At 41.0% G+C, this 14,075-nt stretch overlaps 1 protein-coding gene across 3 annotated transcripts in view; it reads left to right on the top strand.

The window, feature by feature from the left end:
• The window catches only part of LOC135485747 (BTB/POZ domain-containing protein 7-like), a 132,446-nt gene that overhangs the window by 46,388 nt on the left and 71,983 nt on the right, over positions 1-14,075 (top strand). For all 3 annotated transcript variants that reach the window (XM_064768141.1, XM_064768142.1, XM_064768143.1), the window contains exons 4-5: positions 4,359-4,434; positions 8,654-8,964. In XM_064768141.1, coding sequence (XP_064624211.1) covers positions 4,359-4,434; positions 8,654-8,964 — 387 coding nt within the window. The remainder of the gene's footprint in view (positions 1-4,358; positions 4,435-8,653; positions 8,965-14,075) is intronic.

Raw genomic sequence — 14,075 nt, 5'->3', positions numbered from 1 at the left:
GAAATGGGTAAATTTTGTAGGCGAAATGGGTGTAGGCGAAATGGGGATGAACCGCCCTACAGGATATCTTCATTGTGGAGCTTGGCTTTACAAATGGTCATTACAGGGTCGTGATCAAGAAACAAAAAAAAATTAAGTATGATCTATCTCAAGTTTATTATTTGGTCCAATGCTCAAACAGTCTACACACAGGTCCATCCTGGACACAATATCTTGTTCATATATGCCTAACAGCTTCGACGTAACCCATGCTCTTTCGTTGGCGGTTACATTTATAAAACTTCAATTTATAAGATTTATTAGATCGCACATGTGATAATAATGAAAAAATTAGATACATGTACAAGTGTACCGACACTTTTCACTTTATGAAACACTGGTTCAATGCTCAAACAGTCTACACACAGGTCCATGACACAATGTCTTGTTCATATGATATGCCTAACAGCATCGACGTAACCCATGATGTCTCGTTGCCGGTTTTTTGTAGGCAAAACGGGTAATAGGCGAAATGGTGAATAGGCAAAATGGGTGTAGGCGAAATGGTGAGTAGGCGAAATGGGTAATAGGCGAAATGGTGAATAGGCGAAATGGGTGTAGGCGAAATGGTGAGTAGGCGAAATGGGTAATAGGCGAAATGGTGAATAGGCAAAATGGGTGAAGGCGAAATGGTGAGTAGGCGAAATGGGTAAATTTTGTAGGCGAAATGGCTGTAGGCGAAATGGGGATGAACCGTGGAGTCGGGGTTGACCACCTGCATCCGATTTTAATCAGAATTGGCCGGTTTCAGGAGTCAGTTGTAACAAATTTCAACATCTTGCTGAGACATCAAGGAACTAGCCGCTATAAATCATGTCTGACATATTATCCATGTCAAAACTTTCTCGATCCCGGCTCTTTTGATCTTCAGACATGCCGCTGAAACTTCTTGGAGGGCGATAAATAATATATTTGTTCACTCAAATATTGTTGACAAAAAAGAAGCGTTGGTCACTCTAGTTCATTCTCTATCAGAAGAAACTGGAGATACATCTAATCAATGTGCCAATAAACACCTATTCCTTATCATTATGATGTGTACCTCGGAGTAATCAGCCTTTAGCTTGGTTACTGTAAGTACACTGCACAATTTGTGGGCAGTTTTTAGCTCAGCTGACTAAGTCAGCCGAGCTTGTCAAATAAGTTGTTTAGTGGCGTCCGTCTGTCCATCCATCCATCCATCCATCCATCCGTCCATCCGTTAAACCCATGGTGCACATTTTGTAACCGTAAGACCTAGAGACTTCAATTTTGCATTTCTGGATACTTCTGGTCAAACTCTACTTTCAAAACAAAATTTGTCGCCATTCGACCTACTTCCTGCGAGCGAGAGTGCATGAAGGAAACTGGCCTATATCGGCCTAGGAGCAGCAGAATTAGTCGAAATATGCTCTAATATTAAGATAAAATTCTTGAAAATCTATTTTATTGAGAAAAAGTTCAAAATTTTAACAGGAGAGGGCGCTACCTGCCTTTTAATTATTTCTGCCGATTCAAATTCCCGCCCGATGACGTCAGCCATCAATGAAGTCTCCTATTTGCCAGTTCTCAAAACATGGCAGCTACACAACAAAAGCAGTAGCTCCAGGAATAAATCACTGTTCACTTCAGCTTCGTAATCGATTGTACCCCCACTTTATTGTGTTTTGTGTGGTGTTCCTATTCAATCAACGATGTAAGGCCTTATTATGTTGGTTTTAATTGAGAAGGTGCATTATAAGCGGCGTACGAAATACCGAAGCGGAGACAAAATGGCGGCATGTTGTTTACGCCTGGAGCTCAATGACACTCAAGTACCCAATTTTCTGCTTAAAAAGTAGTAGTCTGGTAGGCGATATTATCACTAGTTCGTTTCAGTGGTAGTCATAAGGTCTTTAGGGACTACTTTCAGAAATTAGTTCTTGAAAATTTGGCCACATTTCTGTGAAAACGATATCGGAAGTGCATGCTCTGTTCGCGATGACATCGCCGATGGTATTTTGAAGTGGAGAATTCCCACAGTATGTGCAGTGAATTGGCATGATTCTGTTCGCCTATTAAGTTTTAGTTCTACGATTCTTTCATGAGTAAAAAGTAGACATTCTAAGCAATACAATAATGTCACTCCCATAAAAATTGATTGGAAATTGAGGGAGCTACGGCATTCTGTTTGTACAATACCAAATGGCACATTTTAAAAAGCGCTCATTGGACAACGTAGGGAATCACCAGAAATGACGTCATCGCTGGTCTAAATAGAAAACTACGGTGGCGCAGTAGAGCACAAGAAAAGGTTTAGCATTAACTTCGTCATGCAAGCTTCAGCAACAAAACGATTTCTCATGAATGATTTATTTGATCATCATCAGCTTGTTTCCCCTGATAGGTAAAAAAATGATTTACAATTTCCATCAAAGTTTTCTATTTTGTGTATAGTCACATGTTATTTAACTGGCAAGGAGCCAAGCAGTTTTGAATATTCGCGGGAAAATACTTCGTACTTGTAAACGAGGCTATGACAATGAGTATCCTCATTCATGGCATAAACTTCATGTTTCGGTAAATATTTTCATACGATGATTTCACCCGAATTATGGTCAGGATTGAGGAATGAACAGTGGCATAATTATGTCAACCAAAAACATTGTTACCGTAGTGAACGCAAAAGGATATCAAATACCATGGAGCATGCCATTTTCATGCATAATGAACTGAACACCGGGAAGATATTAATGATATTAACTCAGCTGAGCGCCAGGCCCTTGGGCCTCTTGTTCTTGGAGTGAAGTGACCCTGTGTGCTCCGTGGAATGCATCATTGTAAATATGTTGCGATAGGGAAGTTTGTCTTCTCAAAGTTCACTCAAATTTTGCTCGACACAAATGTACGCACGCAATGATTTGTGTTGTATCCTCAGATTTTGTTTGGACGGGTGGCGCGGCGTGGCCGGGACTACCAGATTGGTCGGACTATAGAGGACTATTGTCGATCATTTGGGATGGGCTGTTTTTGATAGATATCTGCTGGGGATTAGATTGGGGGTTATCTTTTAAAAACGGTAAGATATAGGGCCGTTTTTGATCTGCAACCCGTCCTTTTTACCAGTAGTTTTCCCACGAACGTCATCTGTCTTGTTGCGCAATTACGCGACCGGGCCCTGATCAATGCCGGTCATCGCAGCCACGACACGATAGGAACCTGTGAGAGTTTGATTAGGAACCGAACCGAACCGGCAGTACACGGACTGAAGTAATCAATACACAACCCGATAAAATCTGATGAACTACAAACCGACCATTATTAGGACACCGACTCTGGTTCGGTCTGTGATTTGTCGGTTCATCGTTGTGTCGTACTCTTAATAATAGCGTTACGGACCGACCAGTAACCGAGTAGAATACAGTACAATGCGATACATACTTGTTTACCTGGCTGTATATATTATAGATGTAGCATGTTTCTTAACCAGGATGAATTCCTAACCACCAAATATCTATACGGTGAGCACAATGGCCTGTGGCCTTTTCCTTTTTGTTTTTCTGATGTCTTGTCTCCTGGATCATTGCACATAGGGTAAAAGAGGTTACTGAATGCTATGAAAAATGCAAGCACAAACACATCGGTCAGTCTGTAGCTGAAAAACAAATAGCTGGAAGAAACTCCATCGATTTGTAGAAACACCTTTAGAGATGACATCACGAGATAGAGTAATAGTGCAAACCTGGTAGTGGTTGACAAAGAAAAGTCACAGTTCAAGGCCTTGAATTGAACGAACAGGAAGTACATATATACATCCAACAGGAAGTGCGAGGACACGCGTATATCTGCGTGAACCTAGACGTAAATGTAAGGTGCTTGTTGCAGCCGCCACAGGGACTTGTTATAAACGGCGTTGACTATGAACACATGTGCTCGACTCTGTGTAGCTCTGTGCCAATACAAAGTTTGTACGAAATATCACTGCTTGAGACACACAGTCAGTAAAGCATTCTTTCCATTAGGTTTGGAAAAAATAACGTGAAAGAATCACATCAATTTGAATCTTTGGAGTAATTAGTCAGGTGGAAATGAAGAAAACAGAGGAGCAAACGTTCTCCCGGTCTTCACAATCCTCAGCTGTGTACATGAATGGGGAGTGTATAGGAAAACTCTGATGGAATTAAATTGATGCGCATATAAGTAAATGCATAGGTCTAAAAATAAACCGTGTCTGTAAACAATTCTCACCATGGCGTCCACAAAAGCCCAGCACCATACAGGTTGTAACAAAAATAGCCACCTTGGGTTATATGTGACCCGCAACCAAGCAGTTCATTTCTTCGTTTATTTTGTCTTTGTAGGCAAGTGAAGCAGATGTTCTCTGTGCTGTCCTTAAATGGGGGGAGCATCAGCTCGTCAAACGAATGGAAGAGAGAGGTAGGTTAGGTCTATTTGATCACTAGTAGGAGGCTATTTCCGACTTCTTAACACCTTCACAGCCGAACCGCTTAGATCTACAGTAGAACCTCTCTTAGCAGACACCTCTCTATTAAGGACACTAGTTTTGGTCCCAAATTGGTTGCTTCCATTCAATTTGACCTCTCTAATCAGGACACCTCTCTATTAAGGGCAGCACATGTCAGTCCCAAGGGTGTCTTTAATAGATAGGTTCTATTGTATGTGTACAAAAACCCACGTTGGCGGCATGACCACGTCGATCTACAAGGTCCCACCCACCCCCCCCCTCCCCCCGATTTAGCTGGTTATCGGAGTCTCATGGACTTGGGGGCTGTAGCAAAATTAGGGGCTGTAGCAAAATTAAAGTGAATCAAATAGAAACGAAATATTTTAGTTTCTCCTCCAACCTCCTAACCACTCAGAAACTAACAAATGCTGATTTTGGCTTCACTTTCCAAAGCCATTTGCTGCACCTCCTTTGACTTTTTACACTTTGGGACATACTTCAAGGCGGGATCCTAATCTGCTTGTGGGCAAGTGGTTAAACAGGGTGTTTTAAAGTTCTGGTTGTAGCCGGCTACCCAGGAAAAGAGGCTTTCAAGCATTTAGGAGCAAATTTGGGCATATATAGGGCCAGAAAACGGTTCAGGAAGGGTTTTGTTGAGGATTTTTTTGGAAAGAAAAAAATGACCCTTGACTCCCTGCCCTAACAATTTTTTTTCCTTTTTATCGGCTTCACTTTAGTATTGTTACAGCCCCTTAACGAACTACACCATTGCCACGTTCGGGCGAGGCAGGAACTGAAAAGACAAACCGTAAAATAACATGATAAAGCTACTCTGACTTTGGGAATTTTGGTAATTTGTTGTCATTTTTAGCTCACCTGGGTGCTTATGTCACCTGGGAGCTTATGTCATCACGTTCTGTCTGTCCCTCTGGCGTCCGGCAACGAGGGTGGCACGTTTGCTCACTGTTGAATCTAGAAAGTTTAAACTTGGTGTGTGGGTGTCTTATGACAACTTGACTTGACACACAAAACATCATCGCCATTTGACCTATTTTCTGGGCTCCAGGTGGCAATCTTTGAAAACCTTATTTTGTCAATATCTCACGAACGCTGATATCTAGAACCGTGAAATTTTTACTGTCAATACTTCTGATGAGACTAAATGCAGAATAACCAGGTTTTTAGCTCACCTCTTAGCAGAGGTGAGCTTATCCCATACCGTGGCGTCCGTCGTCCGTCGTCGTCGTCGTCGTCGTCGTCGTCGTCGTCGTCGTCCGTCGTCCGTTAGCAGGGCACGTTTCGTAACTGTTAGAGCTATTGAGTTGAAACTTGGTACACATGTACCCTTATGTAATGACACCTTGGAGACCAAGTTTCGGTCAGATTCGTTTCATGGTTTGGCCACCAGGGGGCCAAACGTTAAAAGTGAAAATATGCAATATCTCCCTTAATAGTAGTCGGGAAATTTTGAAAAAAATATGGTAGGTACTTCTAGCAAAGGTGCATCATATATCCTCCGGGTTTTTGATTTGCCCTCCTTTTCAAGGTCACAGAGGTCAAATAGTGTAAATTGGCCGTTAGGATGTAACGATGGCACGTTTCTAAACTGCAATTACTATTGATCCCAAATTTGGTACACATTTACCCCTTAGTCAGGTAATCTCAGGGACCGAAGTTTGGTCCAATATGATTCACCACTTGACCACCAGGGGGCAAAATCAAAAAACCTTAAAAATGTGATTATTCCTTAACTTCTTGCCCGATTGCCACCAATTTGATATCATGGGTACATCTAACCGCCATACAATATATGTCACACAGGTTTTTAATTTGACCTTCTTGTCAAGGTCACAGAGGTCAAATGGCGTAAATTGGCCGTCAGGCCGTAACTATGGCACGTTTCTTAACTGCAATGACTATTGATCACAAATTAAGTACACATGTACCCCTTGGTCAGGTGGTCTCAGGTACCGAAGTTTGGTGCGATCTGATTTGCCGTTTGGCCTCCAGGGAGGGGGCCAAATCGTAAATTCTTCAAAATGCCATTATTCCTAGTATTACTTGCCTGATTGGCACCAATTTTATATCATAGGTACATCTAATTCTAACAACCATTCAATGTGTCACCCGGGTCTTCTTTGATTTGACCTACTTTTCAAGGTCACAGAGGTCAAATGTACTGTAAATTGGCCATTTTGGGGAAATTGTAATTGCTTGGACCTACATCAAACCTAACACTACATGACACAATACCATGCTCTTTATCCATCTTTCCTCCACATGAGGTGAGCACAATGGCCCTGGCCATTTTTGATTTCACCTACTTTTGAAGGTCAGAGGTAAACTCTCAACATTTCAGCGAAGGTGGCATGTTTCGCCCTTAATTGTGCTAGACTCTCAAAAATTTGATATGATGACACCTATTGGGCATCTAACACACAATAACAAAAACTCAGGCCATCAACCCATCACAAGACCGGCTAGACATGGTCCTCTAGACACTGACCACCAATCAAGGTGACCACAGTATCTGCCCAGCTGAATTTGGCGCATGTCTCTGAATCGATTAATGGTCAAGAATGTCCGATAGTGGAATCATTGTGATTTAAGAATCCATATTTCATAAGAATATTGTGTGAAATCAAACCTACGTGGGTGTGGAGAGAAAGGTCAAACTTTGGACAAGTCTAGAAAGACAAGGTCTAGTGTGACTAAATTTCAGTTCGGTCTGATTCCGGAGGACAAAACTGAAAACATAAAAAGTGTGATATGTCTCTTATTAATTATCCATTTTCAATAAAAATTTTATGGTAGGTACCAGTACTCCTAGCGAGGATACATCACATATCGTACGGGTTTTTGATTTGACCTACTTTTGAAGGTCACAGAGGTCAAATGGCGTAAATTGGCCGATAGGATGTAACTATGGCACATTTCTAAACTGCAATGACTATTGACCCCAAATTTAGTACACATGTACCCCTTAGTCAGGTGATTTCAGGTAACGAAGTTTGGTGCGATCTGATTTGCCGTTTGGCCTCCAGGGAGGGGGCCAAATCCAAAATTCTTCAAAATGCTATTATTCCTCAATTACTTGCCAGATTGGCACCGATTTTATATCATAGGTACATCTAATTCTAACAACCATTCAATGTGTCACCCGGGTCTTTTTTGATTTGACCTACTTTTCATGGTCACAGACGTCAAATGTACTGTAAATTGGCCATTTTGGGGAAATTGTAATTGGTTGGACCTACATCAAACCTAACACTACATGCCGCAATACCATGCTCTTCATCTATCTTTCCTCAACATAAGGTGAGCACAATGGCCCTGGCCATTTCATCTTACACCCAAAAGTCATGAAAGTTTCAGGAAAAGGGTTTTTTTATGGTCCACTCATTACGTTTATTGCCACTAAATTTTATTCTGATGACTTTATACCCGACTTTAAACCTGGTGGACGCTGGTGGGTGCTGGTGGAAGCTGTTTAGGATGACCGGATACTACAGCGATCTTGATTGGTTGGCTGAGACTCGGAAACATAAGCCTAACTATGATTAGCTGTATGATTCGGTACAATCCGCCACAGTCCTTCGGAATGCATAGCATAATACCAACAACCTCAAACCTCTGTGTCAAATTTGTGTAGCTCCTGTGGATAGATGCGATGTATTTGATTACTGGAGTCAGGTTGACCGGGAATTCCAGTTTGTGTTTTTGTTTGGTCTGCTATCAGCTGATGTCGGAATTCTCCTACTACAACACATGTAATATTGCTCCGTTCCGATGGTTGGTGTGAGCGAATTAGGCGAATTATTGATAGATTTTCGCCTGCGATTTTCATTCAGTCTGAATTTTCACCTGATCAAAATAGAATCGCCAAAGCAGGGAGTGATTTTGAGGCAGATGAGTGTGGCGATATTCAACCAGGCGAATTTTCGCCCTGATTCATGTGCGGAATTTGGACGTGATCCCTAAGATGGCATCCGGTGGAGCAGAGCAGATCGATGTTTGTGTAAGGCCAGTTTGACATTCATGGTGTACAGTCATACTGACAAACAAGTTTTCACAGCAAGGTTTGAAACCAATCTTAATCCCTGTGAACATGATGAACCTGAAGCATTTTTTTACCAGAACCACTAAAACTTTCGAACATGGCATTTGACCTGGTTATTGTTGTTTTTTCAGAGCCAAACTTGCTGAATCATACTACTCATAGCGTCAGTAAGAAGGGTATAAAGAAACGTGACCTAAGTGATGTCGAGCTGCGTGATATCCTGTCTGATCTACTAGTGTATGTACGTGCTGATCACATTATTCCACCCAACCATGAGGTGCTGACAAATGCAATTAAGCGAGGTCTCATCAGTACGCCACCGTCTCACATGATGGGAGATGAGCCTGGCCACCAGAGTCGAGCAAGTGCTTGGATACGTGGAAGGAACCGAGGCACGTTTTTGAAACCGAGGCTCTTTCAACCACATTATGATGAAACTAAGGTATGAAAGGTTTGCCTTTTGGCTCACTGTAGGGGAGTCCATACAATACAGCAGTGTCCGCCATCGTCGTTGTTTGTATCTTGATTTAAAAAAAAGTGGTACGTTTCTGAACTGCTAGGGGCTATTAATGTGGAAACTTTCATCTAGAAATACCAACCAGCAAATCCTAGAACAGGAAATATTCGCGGTTGAATCGGCCTGTGCTTCTAAATTTTCTGCTGTTGTCTACTAGCGCTGTTTTGCTGACACTGTCTGAATCCCCACGCTGACAACGCCCTTGAAATTTTGATCCGACTCCCATCTCTTGTCACCAGGGCCGATTTGTGAAAACAAACAAAGTGCTTTATCTCGCTTATTAGTAATTCGTTTTCGATAAAAATTTGATGGTAGGTACTCCTAGCAAGGATACATCACATATCCTACAGGTTTTCGATTTGACCCACTTTTCAAGGTCACACTCACAGAGGCCAAATTGCGTAAATTGGCCATTCGAATGTAACTATGGCACGTTTCTCAAGCTATAAACTTGAAACCTGAAACAAGTGACCCCCTCCGTGAGATAAACTCTGATTCCCATTTTCGGTCGTTCTGACCACCACTGGGCCAAAATTGAAAACGTGAAAAGTGCAATAGCTCGCTTATTAGTCTCTGTCAACCTACGTATGTAGGGTTGAGAGGAGGAGACTCTTGGCATAGCTAGGCAAAAATTCGCCTAATTTATATCCCCGTTCCAGGTGGCTACGGCCTATACAATGTACTGTCTATATCACTTGAGATTGGATAACCCAGTTGGTACCGTGTCCGCAAAGTTTTGGGGAAACTGGACATTTAATAAATAAGATAGTGTGATGATTGTTTTGTCAAAACATTTGTCAAAACATCAAAGGTGTGCAGTGCGAAGATTTAACGACATGTTTGAAGGAGCCGCGTGGGGTTTTGTGATGATCCATGCCAGCACACGGCATTGTGTGTATTGGTCGTCGCGAGAGCAGACCCTTATTGTCAGGTTCTGTCATTATGTTTGTGGCAGCATGTGCCTAGCAACCATTCCTAGCAACGGGCATTTTACACTAAAAAATATCTTTAAAATCATTTTTTTAAAAATTTGGTTCCGAGGAATTGTTTGCAGTACATTCAGCCTCTTTGTCACCAATTTTGAGACAAATCGGAGTAAAAGTGTAGACGCTGAATCGATTTGTTTCAGGTCCGTTTAGCTAAATGGCGAGATTGACTATGAATGAAGATAGTTTTAGCCCTAGGATGCTCGGCAGTTGTTGAATTGAAATGCAAATTGCGTTGCCAGTATTTGTCCTATTGTAATAAAACTTAAGTTTTCATTAAAGTTCGTTATCTTGTTCATTAAGTCCTTCGTCTCATGTAAAATGCGAAATGAATAAAATTATTAATTGGGAGCTCAAAATTGATGAGCGTGTATACGTAGCATGTAGGAATGTTGTGCTGGCCAGCGAGCAGTATGGTGAGTTTCTTCACAAAGCTACGTGTCTTTATCGATGATGTATGAAGAAACTACGAAGACCCAATGTAAGCAGTAATCTAATCTGTAATACTCTCAAATTTCAACGAAATCAATCAAGTATTTGCCGAGAAATTAGAAATTACGCACAACTTTACAGGATCGCGTCAGCCATAATAATGACATTAATGTACATGCAAATGAGGACTGTCACTTGCTCGTCAATACCGAGCAGCTAATCACGTGGGCATAATTATGATAATAAGGTACAGCGGTGGAAAAATTCAAATTCAAATTCAAATTCTTTATTACTCTAAAACGCTAAATAGTCTGGTTCTCTGACCTCGATCTCCGGGCTTTTGGTAGGGTTTAGGAACGGGTCAGGTAACAACAACCGTCTACAAATAACACGGCAGAAAAGAGGAGTGTTATTTTTAGATTCAGCCATTGTTGTAATTTCCCGAGCCAATTATCGTTTTACGGTCGAATTGAGCGCTGTATCTGTCCTAGGATTATGCACTATTATTGAACACATCATTCTACACTGTAGAAATACCGGAATTACTCTTAAAATGCGCGATTACGGTTATTTTATGTTTCAGACAAAGGGGTTTCCCCATATAATGACGTCACTTTTAGCGATATTGTCATTTTCGCAAAAGTACGATTTGGGACGCTAAACCTTGACCGATTGCGTTGGTTTTTGCAGGATAGATTGTTTATAATATTAAAAAAAATTAGGCAGAAGAATTTTTGAGGAAATGGTGGTTTAAGCTATTGTTCTATTTATTAGCTCACCTCTTAGCAGAGGTGAGCTTATCCCATACCGTGGCGTCCGTCGTCCGTCGTCGTCGTCGTCGTCGTCGTCCGTCGTCGTCCGTCGTCCGTTAGCAGGGCACGTTTCGTAATTGTTAGAGCTATTGAGTTGAAACTTAGTACACATGTACCCTTATGTAATGACACCTCGGAGACCAAGTTTCGGTCCGATTCGTTTCATGGTTTGGCCACCAGGGGGCCAAACGTTAAAAGTGAAAATATGCAATATCTCCCTTAATAGTAGTCGGGAAATTTTGAAAAAAATATGGTAGGTACTTCTAGCAAAGGTGCATCATATATCCTCCGGGTTTTTGATTTGACCTCCTTTTCAAGGTCACAGAGGTCAAATGGTGTAAATTGGCCGTTAGGATGTAACGATGGCACGTTTCTAAACTGCAATGACTATTGATACCAAATTTGGTACACATTTACCCCTTAGTCAGGTGATCTTAGGGACCGAAGTTTGGTCCAATATGATTCACCACTTGTCCACCAGGGGGCAAAATCCAAAAACCTTAAAAATGTGATTATTCCTTAACTTCTTGCCCGATTGCCACCAATTTGATATCATGGGTACATCTAACCACCATACAGTATATGTCACACAGGTTTTTAATTTGACCTTCTTGTCAAGGTCACAGAGGTCAAATGGCGTAAATTCGCCGTCAGGCCGTAACTATGGCACGTTTCTTAACTGTAATGACTATTGATCACAAATTAAGTACACATGTACCCCTTGGTCAGGTGATCTTAGGTACCGAAGTTTGGTGCGATAGGATTTGCCGTTTGGCCTCCAGGGAGGGGGCCAAATCCTAATCTCTTCAAAATGCCATTATTCCTAGTAATGACTTGCCCGATTGGCACCAATTTTATATCATAGGTACATCTAATTCTAACAACCATTCAATGTGTCACCCGGGTCTTCTTTGATTTGACCTACTTTTCAAGGTCACAGAGGTCGAATGTATTGTAAATTGGCCATTTTGGGGAAATTGTAATTGCTTGGACCTACATCAAACCTAACACTACATGACACAATACCATGCTCTTTATCCATCTTTCCTCCACATGAGGTGAGCACAATGGCCCTGGCCATTTTTTTTCATAGATTTTTGTTATTGCCTGACCTACGACAGCGAGAGTGAGGTCAGGAGCCCAGACTATAAAACGCCCACTAGGGGCCAACGGTTACATAAAATAATTACAAAATATACAATATAAAGTTACAGGGTATACAAAATAAGATCACAAATATTTAAAGACAAAAACATAATAATGGAAATCAGGACAATATAGAGTTATGCAGTTTAAAGAACTCGTTGATAATCGCAGCAGAGGGAGGTGAAGGATTTTTCAGAAAAATTGTAGTCAGATCCGACAGAGACAGAAAATGGAGATCACTTCTATTACAACTGCAATGAGTTTTGCTGTTTTGACGCATATTGAGGGCACACCGCAAGGAAGTGAAAATCATCCTCAACCTCCCCTGACTTGCAAACCTCACACTTTCTTAGACTACAGTGTCTCCCAGTTTTGATTCTTAGACAATGGGCTTCCAGCATTAATTTTATGATACAAGCCCTGTGTTTCACTGATTTAATATCATTTAAATATGTTTGAAGTTCAAATGAAAACATAAGATTACTATACATCGAGTTTTTTATTTGTTGCGATTTCACCAAAAATTTCATGTTGACAAATATCTCTAATCGTTTACTGGGCATTAGAGTATAATATTTTCCAGTTATCCACATTAATATTCATTTGATCAAGCCATAGGTACCCCAACCCGGAGGAATTAAGAACAACATTTCCAAACTTTGGGGACGTTCTGGCATCAACGCGACGACCCATATTCGCCTATAGGCTTGTCAGTATGTATCAGTCTACATTGTAATCAGGTAACGATGTATGCAATGTGTACATGCTGCATTGTTCGGCTGGCTGGTTTGCCTTTCATTTGAACAAATACAGGCTTAAAAGTAATTTTATTTGGCCCGTTGACCCATGAACAGTAAAGATTTGTGTTATCTACTCTAGCATTGTGGTTTGAATGACACATATACGTTTGTACTGTTTACATTTGCCAAAACTTTTCAATTCTGAGCGAGGGAAAATTTTCAGACATTATGTTAATTACATGCAGTTTAGTGCCAAGTTTTGTCAAAGGAAAGCCGATGATTATTTCTAGGAATTTCCAAGAAATTACAGTGTTTGACACACAGGGCTTCAAAATCTAAGTGCAGTTTTCATTCTGTCTATCTTCTGTGCTCTTTCTTTCTTTCATTTCTTTTATATTTTGATCAATGATGACTTTTTCATTTAATTATTATGATTATAGTAGTCCTACACACTTGCAGGCTATAAAATAACAAATTTTCCAAGAATTTCCATTGCCATTTGTTGGTGCCCGCGCTCACAGACCCTGCCCTGAAATCCTTAGTGTCGAGCCCTGCTCAAAGAGAATTGGCAAAACATGATTGCATGTTAGAAACTTTCGTAATTTACATCCTGAGGAAATCGGGGGTTAATGTTCGCTTCATCGGCCCTGCACACAAACAGTACCTAAACCCTAATTTCCTCAGGATGGTAAATAAAGACTCGAGGCTAACTAACATCCACAGTTGACGGAGACTCCAGAGTCTGCCTGCTGACTAAAACAACGATTCTAGTTAGTAATTTGTTTTTGATAATATTTTTATGGTAGTTACTCCAAGCAATGATACACCAAATGTTATATGGGGTTTTTAAGGTCACAGAGGTCAAATGGCCTAGATTGGTCGTTGGCATTTTTCTTAACTGCAGTGACAATTGATCTTAC

Source organism: Lineus longissimus, chromosome 3, assembly GCF_910592395.1.
Source record: "Lineus longissimus chromosome 3, tnLinLong1.2, whole genome shotgun sequence".
Taxonomy (NCBI): Eukaryota; Metazoa; Nemertea; class Pilidiophora; order Heteronemertea; family Lineidae; genus Lineus; species Lineus longissimus.
The sequence above is the reverse complement of the archived record's forward strand: the minus strand, read 5'-3'. Positions and strand labels throughout refer to the sequence as shown.